Source organism: Hemiscyllium ocellatum, chromosome 5, assembly GCF_020745735.1.
Source record: "Hemiscyllium ocellatum isolate sHemOce1 chromosome 5, sHemOce1.pat.X.cur, whole genome shotgun sequence".
NCBI classification, from domain to species: Eukaryota; Metazoa; Chordata; class Chondrichthyes; order Orectolobiformes; family Hemiscylliidae; genus Hemiscyllium; species Hemiscyllium ocellatum.
Genome location: NC_083405.1, coordinates 138,316,173 through 138,333,162, shown reverse-complemented (window position 1 = coordinate 138,333,162; position 16,990 = coordinate 138,316,173). Strand labels below are relative to the sequence as shown.

The following is a 16,990-nucleotide window of genomic DNA, read 5'->3' as shown; positions in this document are numbered from 1 at the left end:
GTCAGGGGGTCACTAGGGTTACACTGACAGGGTGGGGGATGGACTGTCAGGGTGCGTCACTTGGGTTACACTGACAGGGTGGGGGATGGACTGTCAGGGGGTCACTAGGGTTACACTGACAGGGTGGGGGATGGACTGTCAGGGTGCGTCACTTGGGTTACACTGACAGGGTGGGGGATGGACTGTCAGGGTGCGTCACTTGGGTTACACTGACAGGGTGGGGGATGGACTGTCAGGGGGTCACTAGGGTTACACTGACAGGGTGGGGGATGGACTGTCAGGGGGTCACTTGGGTTACACCGACAGGGTGCAGGATGGACTGTCAGGGGGTCACTTGGGTTACACCGACAGGGTGGGGGATGGACTGTCAGGGGGTCACTAGGGTTACACTGACAGGGTGGGGGATGGACTGTCGGGGGGTCACATGGGTTACACTGACAGCGTGGGGGATGGACTGTCAGGGGGGTCACATGGGTTACACTGACAGGGTGGGGGATGGACTGTCAGGGGGTCACTTGGGTTACACTGACAGGGGGATTAGTCTGTCAGGGATCAATGAGTTAGGCTGATGGGGAGGGTAGTCAGGGTTAGAAGAGGGGGAACTGGACTGACTAGGGTTTGGGGGGGTTTTGAGTTACACTGGTTTAGATGGATAAGGGTTAGACTGCCAAGGGTTCAGGGCATTAAAGGATGAGATTGGGGTTAGACTGAGGGGAAAAAATGAGGTCTGCAGATGCTGGAGATCACAGCTGCAAATGTGTTGCTGGTCAAAGCACAGCAGGTTAGGCAGCATCTCAGGAATAGAGAATTCGACGTTTCGAGCATAAGCCCTTCATCAGGAATAAGAGAGAGAGAGCCAAGCCGGCTGAGATAAAAGGTAGGGAGGAGGGACTAGGGGGAGGGGCGATGGAGGTGGGATAGGTGGAAGGAGGTCAAGGTGAGGGTGATAGGCCGGAGTGGGGTGGGGGCGGAGAGGTCAGGAAGAGGATTGCACCGCCCTCCTAACCTGCAATCCTCTTCCTGACCTCTCCGCCCCCACCCCACTCCGGCCTATCACCCTCACCTTGACCTCCTTCCACCTATCCCACCTCCATCGCCCCTCCCCCTAGTCCCTCCTCCCTACCTTTTATCTCAGCCGGCTTGGCTCTCTCTCTCTTATTCCTGATGAAGGGCTTATGCTCGAAACGTCGAATTCTCTATTCCTGAGATGCTGCCTAACCTGCTGTGCTTTGACCAGCAACACATTTGCAGCTGTTAGACTGAGGGGTTCAGGGCATTAAACTGATGGGATTGGGGTTAGACTGAGGGGATCAGGGCATTAGACTGATGGGATTGGGGTTAAACCGACAGGATCAAATGGGCAGGGGATTTGTGGATATACTGATGGGAAGGGTATTGAATTGGAGCAGGACTAAGAAGGGTGGTCAGATATCCTGTTGTCCCCATTGCCCCATAATTCTTGCCCTATCTGGAAACCACACACTTATCTGTTTAAAATAATTTTAACTGGTGGCTTTCCTTTTCCTGCTTTTAAGATAATTGAACTTTGAAGGAATTTCTAAAGCTTTCCAGCACAGCTAGGTGGCACTGGATGATCAGGCGGGACATTGGGAGTGTGGATGCTGATTTATTCATTGATACTACATGTGCCTCAGGTGAGTCTGTATCAATTTGTGTTCAACAGAATTGGCCTTTCAGCTTTTATCATCACACTGAACAAGTTCCTGCCACTTTGAAACTACACAGTGTGGTAAGGTTTGGAACTGAGCTACAGAACAAAGTTCACAGATTAACAAAGATTCATAAACACACACATTGGTTTGCAGAGGTTTATTATATATTAACAACGACAGGGTGGCAAGAGGGTCTGCAAGTTTAAAATTAGCAAGATTAACTCTGGCATTTTGTATAGCAGATCTATCATTTACAATTACTCAGAGAGATAACTGGCAATTTGACAGTGTTGTTAACTTTCTCAGAATATCCTAAAGTGTTTTACTAAAGTATTTTTTTTAAGTCTAGTCACTGTTGGAATGTCGGATATAAGGGAATTAATTAATGCACAGCAAACAGGCACAGACAATAGTGTGGGAGTGAACAAATCAGTGTTGAATCTGTGATAAGGGATAAGCATAGGTACCAGAGCCTGTGGGGACCTCATTCACTCTTGTTTCAAAAGTGCTATGATCTTTTATGTCTACCTGTGATCTTCCTACAGTTTGGCACTCCTTCAGCACTGACCCTCTGATAATGCAGCACTCCCTCACTACTGACCCTCTGACAGTGTGACATTCCCTCACCACTGACCCCCATTCTGTGCGGCACTCCCTCACCTGCCGACAGTGTGGCACTCCCTCAGCGCTGAACCTCCATCAGTGCGGCACTCCCTCAGCATGGAACCTCCAAAAGGGTGGCACTCCCTCAGCGCTGACCCTCTGACAGTGCAGCGCTCTTTCAGCACTGACCCTCCAACAGTACAACACTCCCTCAGCACTGACCTCTTGACCGTGCAATGCCCCCTCAGCACTGACCCTCCGACAGTGCGACACTCCCTCACCATTGACCATTTTAAAGTGTGACACTCCCTTCAGCACTGACCCTCCCACAGTGTGGCACTCCCTTCAGCACTGACCCTCCAACAGTGCAGTACTCCCTCAGCACTGATCTCTTGACCGTGCAATGCCCCTTCAGCACTGACCCTCCCACAGTGTGGCACTCCCTTCAGCACTGACCCTCCAACAGTGCAGTACTCCCTCAGCACCGACCCTCCGACCGTACAGCACACCCTCAATACTGCACTGGGAGCCTGGAATTTTTGCTTAAGTCTCTGAATGGAGACCTGAAGCACAAAGTTTTGACATTGACAGACTGAAGTTGGCAGTGAAGTGGAAACATCCTCAGTGCACGTTGCAGCCCAGTGTCCTCTTAACCCAACAGCAGTCAGCCTCTGAGCAATGTGCAGTAACTGGCACTGAGTTGAGGTGAAGGAGACAGATGAAGGTGGTTTCCATGCCAATGTGTTTTTCCGTCTCTCCCTGACAGTCACACCCTGAATTGCAGTTCTGAGCCATGGTGCAACCGGAGAAGTTTCAGTTTGCTATCGATCGCGGTGGAACTTTCACCGATATCTTCAGCCGGTGTCCGGGGGGCAAAATTCGTGTCATGAAGCTGCTCTCTGAGGACCCAGCCAATTACCAAGATGCTCCCACCGAAGGTATCAGGAGAATACTACAGGAGGTAAATCACTGTGCACTCTATAGGCATGGGGACATCTTTATTGATTGTGTGTCAGTTGTGTGTGTTTGAATGGATGTGTCGGAAATTAACTGGAGTTTCGTTTGTGCTTATGTACAAAGGAACAGACTGAAAATAGTGTCATTAGATTTCAAGGTGCATATTTGTATCGAATAAAATTAAAGCTTACAATGGTGTGTTAAGGTGGGTTCCTGTTTTATCCTCCAATATTCGGAGAAGAAGAACTCATGGATTGTCTCAGAAAATCATTTGAGGAGAGTGGCTTTGTGCACAAATCCCTGCAGGAGGAAGGGACCCCTGTGTCTTTCCTAACAGAATTACACTGATTTCATTGAGGGAGATCTGTGGCAGCATGCACAGAACGTTGCTGAAGAATGGGTAGTGGACCCAGTGGCATTGTTCCCACTGACTTTCTGAAAGAGGGGTGTTGAACACTCTAGCATCAGGCTGTCCTATAGGGAGAGTGTGCACAGCAGTGTCTCTCACTGATTCAGCTTTCTGTGTGTGCCTGTGACAGGAGACAGGGATGCAGCTGCCTCGGGATCATCTGATTGACACCTCCAGGATTGACTGGATCCGGATGGGAACGACCGTCGCCACAAACGCACTGCTGGAGCGAAAGGGAGAGCGAGTCGCACTGGTGATCACCAAAGGGTTCAAGGACTTGCTACACATTGGTAACCAGTCCCGGCCAAAGATATTCGACCTGGTAAACCTTCACAAAACATTGTTTTAGCCACAGCTGGAGTTTTGTGTCTCTTTATAGGTACAGCACTTTCCATTGTCATACTCTTGGATAAGGAGCAATAGAGATTTCCCTGAATAAGATCAGTGAATAGAAGAGAAGCTGGAAAAGCTGGGATTGTTATCCACCGAGCAAATGGGGATGATTTATTTGAGGTGTGTGAAATCAGGACATTCAGGGTTTCATTTTAGAAGCCGTTAACTATGTCCGAGTTCTCTGAAGAAATATGTAGTTTAAGGGATTAAGCAGGAGATTCAGAAGCATAGGTTCAGTTCAAATAACCTGACACACCAGCAGAGAGCTGACGTAAGGCTGAGCAGGAATGGGAGTACAATGTTCCAAATGTTTGAGTCTTCAGAAAGGACAGGTGCTGAAGGAATGGTGCTGGGGCAAGTGGGGTAACTATTGTGATAAACCACCTCCCAGTCACCGCCCACTCTAATTCCCCTTCCCACTCCCTTTCTGACATGACCAACCTTGGCCTCGTCCATTGCCACAACGAACCAAACCATAAATCGGAGGAACAACACCTCATTTTCTGCCTGGGCAGCCTACAGCCCGGAGGACTTAACATTGAGTTCTCCAATTTCAAATAACCTCCTGACTCCCTTCCCAGCTCCTCCCCCTCCCAACTGGACCTATTCCTCCCATTGACCAACTAAGTCATGCTCTCTATCTGACTTCACCTATCCCCACTTCACCACCCTGCCCCCACCACCCCCTTTACCTGCAGCTTCCCCTACACCCACCCCGAATCCTGAAGAAGGGTTACACCTGAAAATGTCGACTTCTGCACCTCCTGATGCTGCCTGACTTGCTGTGTTCTCCCAGTCTCCTGCCTGTCTACAAAGCCCACGTTGTTACAACACCTGGAGGTACAGCACCTCACTTTCAGCTTTAGCACTTCACAGCCTCAGGATTCAACATCGAGTTCAGCAACTTCAGAGCATGAATTCTCCTTAATATGATAATCTCTCACTCACCCTGTCTCCAATGTCTTATTTGCATTCAGTAGTTAATCTGTTTCCTGCAGTTAATATCTATTCTTCGTCTCTCCCTCTCTTTCTCTCTGCCTGATCTTTGTGTGCCATTCTGGTCTCCATGCTGTAGGAAGGATGTTGTGAAACTTGAAAGGGTTCAGAAAAGATTTACAAAGATGTTGTCAGGGTTGGAGGTTTGAGCTATAGGGAGAGGTTCAACAGGCTGGGGCTGTTTTCCCTGGAGTGTCGGAGGCTGAGGGGGGAGCTTATAGAGGTTTATAAAATCATGAGGGGCATGGATAGGATCGACAAGGTAATTTCACTGGGGTGGGGGAGTCTAGAACTAAAGGGCATAGGTTTAAGGTGAGAGGGGAAAGATTTAAAAGGGACCTAAGGGGCAACGTTTTCATGCAAAGGATGGTTTGTATACATAATGATCTGCCAGAGGAAGTGGTGGAGGCTGGTTAAAAGGCACTTGCAGCACTTAAAAGGCATCTGGTTGGATATCTGAATAGGAAGGGTTTACAGGGATATGGGCCAAGTGCTGGCAAATGGGACTAGATAAGGTTGGGATAGCTGGTCGGCATGGACAGGTTGGACTGAAGGGTCTGGTTCTGTGCTGTACATCTCTATGACCTGCTGAGTTTCTCTAGCAATTTCGATTTTATTCATAATTCTGGCAGTGGAAGAGGCTCGCAGCAAGGGAGACCTGGAATTCAGAAGCAGCGAAGGGAAACCGGATTCTGTGGTTGGCTTGGGAGGGGGGGGGGGCGATGTCATGTTCTTGGAGCGGTTCTCCCGACTCCTGTGATGCTCTTTGAGAAACATCAGAAGCCTGTCCTGGAACCGAGCTACACAGGGATTTAACTTTCACCCAGACGGGCAGGTGCAATGGAGGTCATTGCTCATGAGTTTTGAGATTATGTTTTCCAAAGTGATATCCTGATGCAGTAGCTGGAATTTTATTGGCACACTGTGGACTGCTTTCCCACCCCACTGGCATTTCCTGAAAGGGACAGTTAGTGCAAGAAGGATCAATCCTGGACCAAGTTTCTGAGCAAGGGACTCGGAATCAGAAAGTGCAATTGAAAGCCATCTCGCTGCTCCTGCCTTTGATCTCCCACCCCCTTCCATAGTGCATCCCACCCTCCTCCTCCATCCTACCCTCCTCCATCCTTCCACAGTGCCCCCCCACTTCACCACCCCCATCCCACCCTCCTCCCCCCTTCCATAGTGCCCCACCCCCACTACCCCATCCCACCTTCCTTCACCTTTGAACTTTAATCCTTCCAGTCCTGGTTCCCAAGCTCCAGGAAAGATCCGCTGCTGCCCAGTGAGATCGGCACTTAATATGATGACTTCATGCAACAACAAAAGGTGATGTGGAACACTCTCCAGCTGGTGGACATCCCTATGGGCCTGGGCAGGGCAGTGATGGATGAAGTTTAACATGGAGCTCTGCTGGTTTAATTGGAGGAAAGGAAAATAGGAATATTTACTGAATGGTCTTCATCATGCAGCCACTAGCTCTATCTCTCCCTCCGTGTGTGCCTGTCTCCCTCTTCTCCCCTTTTTGCACACTCTCTCTCTTTCTCTTACTCTTCCCTTTACACACCAAAGATCCTCAGACAGCGCCTTCCAAACCAATAACCACTTCCATCTAGAAGGACAAGGGCAGCAGATACTTGGGAACACCATCCCCTTCAAGTTCCCCTCCAAGCCACTCACCATCCTGACTTGTAAATATATTGCCGTTCTTTCACTGTCGCTGGGTCAAAATCTGAATTTCCGTCCTTCAGGTCATTGTGGGTTAACCTATAGCACATGAGCTGTAGTGGTTCAAGGGCAGCTAGGGACAGGCCAATAAATGCTGGGCCCAGCCAGCATTGCTCCCATCCCACAAAAAAATGAATAAATAAAAACACACACACACTCTCACTCTCTCTCTCTCTCTCTGTCTCTCACACGGACTCACAAACACATGCACACACATTCGCTCACACACAGAAACATGCACATGCATTCTCTCTCTGTCAAATATAAACACACACTCTCTCACACAAACACATGCACACTTGCATTTTCTCTCTCGCATAAACACACACATTCTTACTCTCTCTCTCACACACACACACACACACACACACACACACACACACACAAACCTCTCGCTGAAGAATGCCTCTCCCTCTCTGTCCTACAACTCCTTTTATACTAATGCTCTTATTCTCTCTTTCTCTTTTTTCCCTCCTACATTCTGTTCCTTCCAGATGCATGGTTTCTCACTCTGTTTGATTTTTTCTCTCTCCTTGTTGCCCGCCTCTGCCTTCTCTGCATGCTCTCTCATACCCTGCCTCTCTCTCCCTCCTGTAGGAGATTGTGATGCCGGAGGTATTATACGAAGAGGTAATCGAAGTTGATGAGCGAGTAGTTCTGCAGCAGGATGGCTGCCAGCTGCCTAAGCAGGCTGACTTGGAGACAGCACTGGGTAGGTGGTATCCCTGTCTCCGCTTATCAAGAATAAATCATAGAATTTAACAGCTCACTGTAACCAGCTATCAATAAAACAGGAGATTCACCAAGAACCACACCTTAATCTTCAGGGTTTGATATCTCTCACACTCCATCCCTCAGGGTTCCTGACGCTTGTTTTGTCTCGCTGAGATGAGTTTTTGAATCCATACCCACTCCATCATGAGACTACCTCTTTCCATCTCCATGATACCAGGCATCTCTGGCTCACCCTCAGTTCTTCAGCTGCTGAAATCTTCATCCAAGTCTTTGTTACACCTCAGTTTAACTTTTCTAACCCAACTCTGGTCTCCCATCTCCCACTCTCTGGAACCTCATGGTCATCAGAAACTTACTGCCGTTGTTGTAAATCCGACCGAGTCCTGTTCATTTGTCAGCTCCGTACTCGCACACTTACTCTGGCTCCCATTGAGATTTTAAAACTCGTTTCCTTCCTTATAGACATACAGTCGCCTTGCACTCCCCTTGTCTCAATAGCCTTCTCCAACCCCAGAATCTCTGCATTGTTTTAGCTCCAAGCTCTTCTGCATCACTGATGGTAATTGCACCACTCATTAATGCCCACTGCACAATGAAGGAACGATAGACAGGTGGAGAAGTCTATGGTTTTATGTTTTTAACACCGCTTGTCGAGGGAGCACTTTGCAACATTGCGTTGCATTGAAAACATGCTTTGATAAATCCAAACATTTCTTCCTTTGGGAGTGAGTTTGTAGAGTGGACATCTTGAAAGATTACTTGATGCTTCTTTGTTTTGTTGCAGGAGCCACAGGGGAGCGTGTAGAGGTTTGGAAAGCCGTGAACATGTCACAGCTGAAAGGGCAGCTGATGGACATCCTATTGAGGGGCATTCAGAGCCTGGCAGTGGTCCTGCTCCATTCCTACATGTAAGACAAGTGGTATTAACAACACAGCCCTTAACCCTCCTTGCTGCTTGTTCGAGAACATTCCCTGTCAGCCATGAAACATCCCCGCGCCCCCCTTTCCTTGTTTATATAAGAGTGTGTGCAGGGAGATTACAGTGTAATAGAATCATAGAATCCCTGCCATATGTAGCCAAACCATTTGACCCATCGAGACCACTCTGACCCTCCGAAGAGCATCCAAGCAGACCCACCCCTTCCCCAGTCCCTATAACCCTGCATTTCCCATGGCTAATCCACCTCGCCTGCACATCCCTGGACACTATGGGTAATTTAGCATGACCACTCTATCTTTGAAATGTGGGAGGAAACCCAAACAGACACGGGTCAATGTACAAACTCTACACAGACAGTCACCCAAATCTGGAATCAAACCCAGGTCACTGGTGCTGTGAGGCATCAGTGGTAACCACTGAGTCATTGTGCTCCCCTGTTGTGCCTGGAAAATTAATATTCTCTCCTGTAACATCCCTGGTGATGGTCATTCTAGAACATTCCCTTGGAATTCCTGTTTAAAAATTGAGCCCTGACAACTCTGAATCATTTCTCACCAAGGTGACAGTTCTGGAACTTCCCTCCCACCAGCTGTTGGTTCTGGAATGTTTCTGCAAGCTGCCAGTTCAAGAATATTCTTCCTCAGGCTGTCTGTTCCAGAGCAAACGCTTCTGGAGCATTCCGCTCCGAATTATGATTTAATTGTTTGGATTCAATCTTGCACGTAGCTGATGATCCTTGTTCTCTCCCCACTCTCTCTCTCCTCCCTCTCTCCCTTGTCTCTCCAGATGGCCTCATCACGAGAAACAAATTGGGGATTTGGCAAAGCAACTCGGGTTCAAACACATCTCACTGTCCTCGGAGGTGATGCCCATGATCCGTGCTGTCCCTCGTGGTTACACAGCCTGCGCTGATGCCTACCTGACACCGTGCATTAAGAAATACCTCAATGGCTTCTGTGCAGGATTCCAGGACAGTCTCAAAGTAAGGGGGTTATATTATAAAGAAAATGTTCTTTTCTAGATCTCAGTTTACAGAAAATCTGTTGAAACTTCTTGTCATTTCAGTGATCCCCCAGTATTGCGCGTGTGTGAATGAATGTGGTTTTTGCATGAGTTGGTGAGCATGTGAGTATCTGGACATGTTTGGAGTACAATGACTTAGTACCTATGTTACTGCATTAATGTTAATTCATGGGCTGAGGCAAATGTTTCTGAGAAATAAGATTAAATTTCACTTTGGCAGTTGCAAAATTTAAATCTGATCAGTTAGAAATAAACTGGAATATAAAGTTAATCTCAGTAATAGTGATCATGAAATTACCAGATTAAGCAACAACATCCCCAGATTCTATGGACTACCCAAAGTACACAAACCAGACATCCCACTCAGACCCATGTATCACTACCAGGGACACCAGCATACAAACTGGCCAAAGAACTACAACAAAAACTGAAACACCTAGTCAGCGGATCCAAACACTCCACACAATCAACACAGGAATTCTTGGACGTCATCAGGAATACACACATAGACAAAGAAGAAACCATGGTATCATTCGACATGACGGCACTGTTCACTTCAATTGACAAAACCCTAGCCAGAGAAACAATAGCCAACCTACTGGACTTACATAACAGAACACAGTAGGCCGAACCTATCAACAAGGACGGCATACTTAAACTACTGGACCTGTGCCTCACTACACACTTTACATTCAACAATCAGATATACGAACAAATCAACGGAACACCCATGGGATCACCAATCTCGGGACTCATAGCAGAGGCAGTTATGCAAAGGTTAGAACATACAGCCATACCACAAATCCAACCCAAACTCTGGATCAGATATGTTGATGACACCTTTGTAATCATCAAAAACACAGATATAGAAAAAACACCCCCTATCATCAACGCCACACTCACCGGAATCCGATTCACACGAGAAGAGGAAAAGGATAGCCAACTCCCATTCCTAGACGTGTTAGTAGAGAGAACACCCAACGGAGAATTCACCACAAGGGTACACAGGAAACCAACACACACAGACCAAGTCTTAAACTATGAAAGTAACCACCCAACACACACAAACGAAGCTGCATCAGGACACTATTCAAAAGGGCCACAACACACTGCAGTACACCAGAACTGCGAAAAGAGGAAGAGGAACATCTATACAAGGTATTCGCCAAAAACGGATACCCACGCAACTTTATCACCAGATGCCTAAGAGATAGACCGAGGAACGAGGACATGCCACAACCAAAAGGACTAGCCACTCTACCATACGTCAGGAGCGTCTCAGAACTGACAGCCAGACTACTGTGACCCTTAGGACTCATAACAGCACACAAGCCAACATCCACGCTCAGACAACAACTCACTAGAACAAAGGACCCAATTCCCAGCATGAGCCAAACTAACGTAGTTTACAAAATACCATGCAAGGACTGCACAAAACACTATATAGGACAAACAGGAAGACAGCTAACAATCCGCATCCATGAACATCAGCTAGCCACAAAACGACACGACCAGCTATCTCTAGTAGCCATACACTCAGACAACCAGCAACATGAATTTGACTGGGAAAACACCACTATCATAGGACAAGCCAGACAGAGAACAGCCAGAGAATTCCTAGAAGCATGGCATTCATCCCCAAACTCCATCAACAGACACATTGACCTGGACCCCATATACAAACCACTACAGCTGAAACTGACACCCGGAAACGGCAAGAACATTCATCAACAGACACATCGACCTGGACCCCACATACAAATCACTGCAGCTGAAACTGACACCCGGAAGCGGCAAGAACAAACCAATATAAATACCGGAAGAAACATCAAAGCAGTGCTTCACACAAGGCTCCAACAGCACTGATGATGTTCCCTAGCCAGGGAACGAAACGTTTGCAGCAAAAACTTCCAGCTCGGCGAGCAGAACCACAACAACGGATACCCGAGCTACAAATCTTCCATCAGATTTTAAATAAAGCCTGATTCCCAAGTGCTGTTGAGGGAGGGAAATCTGTCATCTGTCACAATGCCATCTGAATTGGCCAAGCAAGTCACTTGAGAGTATGGTGTCAGAAAAGCACTGCCAGTCAGCAGCACCCGAGGAACAGGAGAATCGACATTTTGGGAATTTCTTGATGAAGGGCTTATGTCCGAAACGTCAATTTTCCTGCTCCATGAATACTGCCTGACCAGCTGTGCATGTCAAGCACCACATTCCTGACTCTGATCTTCAGCATCCGCAGTCCACACTTTCTCCCAGCAAGTCTCTCAGTTGTATTCCTAAAGATGGCTCATTACCACCTCCTGTGCTACCAGGAATTCTGAGTCTGAGAATGAAATAAAACAATACATGTGTGCGTTGTGTTTACATGTGCATGGGAGTGTGTGGGAATGTGAAGATGGTAATGGGAATATTTGGGTGGTTATGAGAATGAGAATGTCCTAGTCTGTACAGAATGCATTCATGTCTGTGGTACTATGACCTGAGCTGATTGAAATAACTCCACAGAGGTCGGTATCCCATCACCAAGTCACTGTTTATTCACACGGGAACAGTTCTTGACTCTAGTACTGCCTCTTCAGGGACAGTTGTCAGTATTTCTGACGTTTCCCTTTTTATAGCCGCAGTTGTGAGTACAGTGGGTTATTTCTTGATTATATGTTTTTTGGAGGTAAGTCTCTTGATTAAACTTAAAATATAAGCGATAACTATTAATTTAACCTGGTGCAGTGTTTTGTAGAGGAATAAGACGGTCTTATTGTGAAGGAGCAAAAATGGCCTTTGCAGTGAGATGTACTTCTTGTCAGATGTGGGAGTTTAAAGAGAGTTTAAGGGTTACTGCAGATTATATCTGCCATAAATGCTGTTGGATGCGAATCTTATCAGATTGAATGGAAGGGTTGGAGAGACAGTTAGAAGCGTTGAGGAATTTGCAACAGCAACAGTATGTGATGGATGGCAGGTATAGGAAGGGGGGAAAGTCTCAGATACAGTCACATAGATGGGTTAACTCCAGGAAGGGTAAGAGAGGTAGGCAGCTAGGGCAGGAGTCTTTTGTGGATATACCCATTTCAAACAGGTATGCTATTTTGGAAAATGTAGGGGGTGATGGGTTCTCAGCGAAGTTTCTGATATTGAGACTGGCTGTAATGCAATGAGGGGTATGTCGGCTTCCACGAGATCAATTGTGTTAGGGGATTCTGTAGTCCGAGTGACAGACAGATGTTTCTGTGGCCAGCAGAGAAAAAGCAGAATGGTGTGTTGTTTCCCTGGTGCCAGGATCAAGGATGTCTCAGAGAGGGTGCAGAATGTTCTCACGGGGGAGAGGGGCCAGCAGGAGGTCATTGTCCACATTGGAACCAATGACATTGGAAGGGAAAAGGTTGAGACTCTGAAGGGAGATTACAGAGAGTTAGGTAGAAGTTTAGAAAGGAAGTCCTCAACGGTATTAATATCTGGATTATTCCCAGTGCTGCAAGCTAGTGAGGGCAGGAATAGGAGGATAGAGCAGATGAATGCATGGCTGAAGAGCTGGTGTGTGGGAGAAGGATTCACATTTTTGGATCATTGGAATCTCTTTTGAGACAGAAGTGACCTGGACAAGAAGGACGGATTGCACCTGAAATGGAAAGGGACTAATATACTGGCAGGGAAATTTGCTAGAGCTGCTCGGGAGAATTTAAGCTAGTTAAGGTCGGGGTGGGGGGATGTGGTGGGGGGCTGGTGGTGGGATCCAGGCAGATAGTGAAGAAAGAGATCAATCTGAGAGTGGTACAGTTGAGAACAGAAATGAGTCAAACAGTGAGGGCAGGCAGGGACAAGGTAGGACGAATAAATTAAACTGCATTTATTTCAATGCAAGGGGCCTAACTGGGAAGGCAGATGAACTCAGGACATGGTTAGGAACATGGGACTGGGATATCACAGCAATTACAGAAACATGGCTCAGGGATGGGCAGGACAGGCAGCTTAATGTTCCAGGATACAAATGCTACAGGAAGGATAGAAAGGGAGGCAAGAGAGAAGGGGGAGTGGCATTTTTGATAAGGGATAGCATTCCAGCTGTGCTGAGGGAGGATATTCCCGGAAATACATCCAGGAAAGTTATTTGGGTAGAACTGAGAAATAAGAAAGGGGTGATAATCTTATTGGGATTGTATTATAGACCCCCCCAACAGTCAGAGGGAAATTGAGAAACAAACTTATAAGGAGATCTCAGCTATCTGTAAGAATAATAGGGTGGTTATGGTAGGGGATTTTAACTTTTCAAACATAGACAGGACTGCCACAGTATTCAGGGTTTAGATGGAGAGGAATTTCTTAAGTGCGTACAAGACAATTTTCTGATTCAGTATATGGATGTACCTACTAGAGAAGGTGCAAAACCTGACCTACTCTTGGGAAATAAGGCAGGGCAGGTGACTGAGGTGTCAGTGGGGGAGCACTTTGGGGCCAGCGACCATAATTCTATTAGATTAAAAATTGTGATGGAAAAGGATAGACCAGATCTAAAAGTTGAAGTTCTAAATTGGGGAAAGGTCAATTTTGATGGTATTAGGCAAGAACTTTCGAAAGCTGATTGGAAGCAGATGTTCGGAGGTATAGGGATGGCTGGAAAATGGGAAGCCTTCAGAAATGAGATAACAAGAATCCAGAGAAAATATGTTCCTGTCAGGGTGAAAGGAAAGGCTGGTAGGTATAGGGAATGCTGGATGACTAAAGAAATTGAGAATTTGGTTAAGAAAAAGAAGGAAGCATACGTCAAATATAGACAGGGTAGATCGAGTGAATCCTTAGAGTATAAAGGAAGTAGGAGTATACTTAAGAGGGAAATCAGGAGGGCAAAATGAGGACATATGAGATAGCATTGGCAAACAGAATTAAGGAGAATCCAAAGGGTTTTTACAAATATATTAAGGACAAAAGGGTAACTAGAGAGAGAATAGGGTCCCTCAAAGATCAGCAAGGTGGCCTTTGTGTGGCACCACAGAAAATGGGGGAGATACGAAATGAATATTTTGCATCAGTATTTACTGTGGAAAAGGATATGAAAGATATACTGTAGGGAAATAGATGGTGACATCTTGCAAAATGTCAGATTACAGACGAGGAAGTGCTGGATGTCTTGAAAGGGATAAAGGTGGATAAATCCCCAGGACCTGATCAGGTGTACCCGAGAACTCTGTGGGAAGCCAGTGAAGTGATTGCTGGGCCTCTTGCTGAGATATTTGTATCATCGCTAGTCACAGGTGAGGTGCCGGAAGACTGGAGGTTAGCTAATGTGGTGCCACTGTTTAAAAAGGGTGGTGAGGACAAACCAGGGAACTATAGACCGGTGAGCCTGACCTCGATGGTGGGCAATTTGTTGGAGGGAATCCTGAGAGACAGGATGTACATGTATTTGGAAAGGCAAGGACTGATTAGGGATAGTCAACATGGCTTTGTGCGTGGGAATCATGTCTCACAAACTTGATTGAGTTTTTTGAAGAAGTAACAAAGAGGATTGATGAGGACATAGCAGTAGATGTGATCTGTATGGACTTCAGTAAGGCGTTCAACAAGGTTCCCCATGGGAGACTGATTAGCAAGGTTAGATCTCACGGAATACAGGGAGAACTAGCCATTTGGATACAGAACTGGCTCAAAGGTAGAAGACAGAGGGTGATGGTGGAGGGTTGTTTTTCAGACTGGAAACCTGTGACCAGTGGAGTGCCACAAGGATCGGTGCTGGGCCCTCTACCTTTTGTCATTTACATAAATGATTTGGATGCGAGCATAAGAGGTACAGTTAGTAAGTTTACAGATGACACCAAAATTGGAGGTGTAGTGGACAGCGAAGAGGGTTACCTCAGATTACAACAGGATCTTGATCAGATGGACCAATGGGCTGAGAAGTGGCAGATGGAGTTTAATTCAGATAAATGCGAGGTGCTGCATTTTGGGAAAGCAAATCTTAGCAGGACCATTACACTTAATGGTAAGGTCCTAGGAAGTGTTGCTGAACAAAGAAACCTTGGAGTGCAGGTTCATAGCTCCTTGAAAGTGGTGTCGCAGATAGATAGGATTGAGAAGAAGGTGTTTGGTATGCTTTCCTTTATTGGTCAGAGTATTGAGTACAGGAGTTGGGAGGTCATGTTACAGCTGTACAGGACATTGGTTAGGCCACTGTTGGAATGTTGAGTGCAATTCTGGTCTCCTTCCCATCGGAAAGATATTGTGAAACATGAAAGAGATCAGAAAAGATTTACAAGGATGTTGCCAGGGTTGGAGGATTTGAGCTATAGGGAGAGGCTGAACAGGCTGGGGCTGTTTTCCCTGGAGCATCAGAGGCTGAGAGATGACCTTATAGAGGTTTACAAAATGATGAGGGGCATGGATAGGGTAAATAGACAAAGTCTTTTCCCTGGGGTCGGGGGTGGGGGAGACAACTAGAGGGCATAATTTTAGGGTGAGAGGGGAAAGATATAAAAGAGGGTGGTATGTGTATGGAATGAGCTGCCAGAGGATGTGGTGGAGGCTGGTGTAATTGCAATATTTAAGAGGCATTTGGATGGGTATATGAATAGGAAGGGTTTGGAGGGATATGGGCCGGGTGCTGGCAGGTGGGACTAGATCGGGTTGGGATATCTGGTTGGCATGGACGGGTTGGACCGAAGGGTCTGTTTCCATGCTGTACATCTCTATGACTCTATCTGTCAGCCAGTGCTCCCTGATTGAACCAGATTAACAGCTCCAGTTCGGGAACTCGTATTCTAGGAAGTCTAGCTAGTTGATGTTACAGTCACTGCACTGACGTCATAATGGGTTAAGCTGGACCTCACCAGTGTAACCTGGCATGATGGATCCTAACTTTGTTCTTTTGTAACTGTGGAAGTCAGTTGCCTCACAAGAGGCAGCCACTGTACCTTTAGCATAGAATCAAAACTTTTTTCACAAAACAAAAAGAAAAAAACAAAAATGCAAACATCAGGAATGGATTCAAAATTGCACTATTCCTTCTGTTCCTGTATTATCCTTATAAACACTCAAATCTCAGTGAAGAGTTGGCACTCTCTATACTAAGGCCCTTCGCTCAGACTCTGGATGGTCCAGCTACAACCAGTTTCCTTTCGGTGAATCTCTGTGGAGTCCCTAGATGCTTTATCCCTTCATCAGGTATCTCGCCTCAAGATCAACCATAAACTAAAGTAAACTCATACATTATTTTGAGAGTAACGACGCAAGATCCCTAAACTTAGCGCCCAGGAGATCTTCATTCTCTGGCAAACACTACACCCAGACCCACTTGCTTTCTGGGTTGTTTGACCTTTGTCACTAAACTCCTGTTGTAAGCTACAGCACAGTGCTTTTTTTTTCTCGACCTTTTATAATGAAATGAACTGTTCACCTCAAGGGTTTAAAACCTCATTAAAAGTCATGTAACCAAAATCAATCTCCACATTTCTCATCACTAAACCACAAGACCGCTCAAAAGTGAAACTAAACCAAGTCTCCTCTTTCTGGGTCAGTGGTGCTGGAAGAGCACAGCAGTTC

General features: G+C 46.5%; 1 protein-coding gene across 1 annotated transcript in view; it reads left to right on the top strand.

Annotated features, from left to right (window-relative positions):
* oplah (5-oxoprolinase, ATP-hydrolysing) overlaps positions 1-16,990 on the top strand; it is a 65,671-nt gene that overhangs the window by 213 nt on the left and 48,468 nt on the right. Inside the window, exons 2-7 of the mRNA XM_060825676.1 lie at positions 1,536-1,655; positions 3,043-3,237; positions 3,773-3,964; positions 7,354-7,468; positions 8,276-8,399; positions 9,218-9,413. Of these exons, the coding sequence (XP_060681659.1) occupies positions 3,070-3,237; positions 3,773-3,964; positions 7,354-7,468; positions 8,276-8,399; positions 9,218-9,413 (795 nt within the window). The 5' untranslated portion in view covers positions 1,536-1,655; positions 3,043-3,069. The remainder of the gene's footprint in view (positions 1-1,535; positions 1,656-3,042; positions 3,238-3,772; positions 3,965-7,353; positions 7,469-8,275; positions 8,400-9,217; positions 9,414-16,990) is intronic.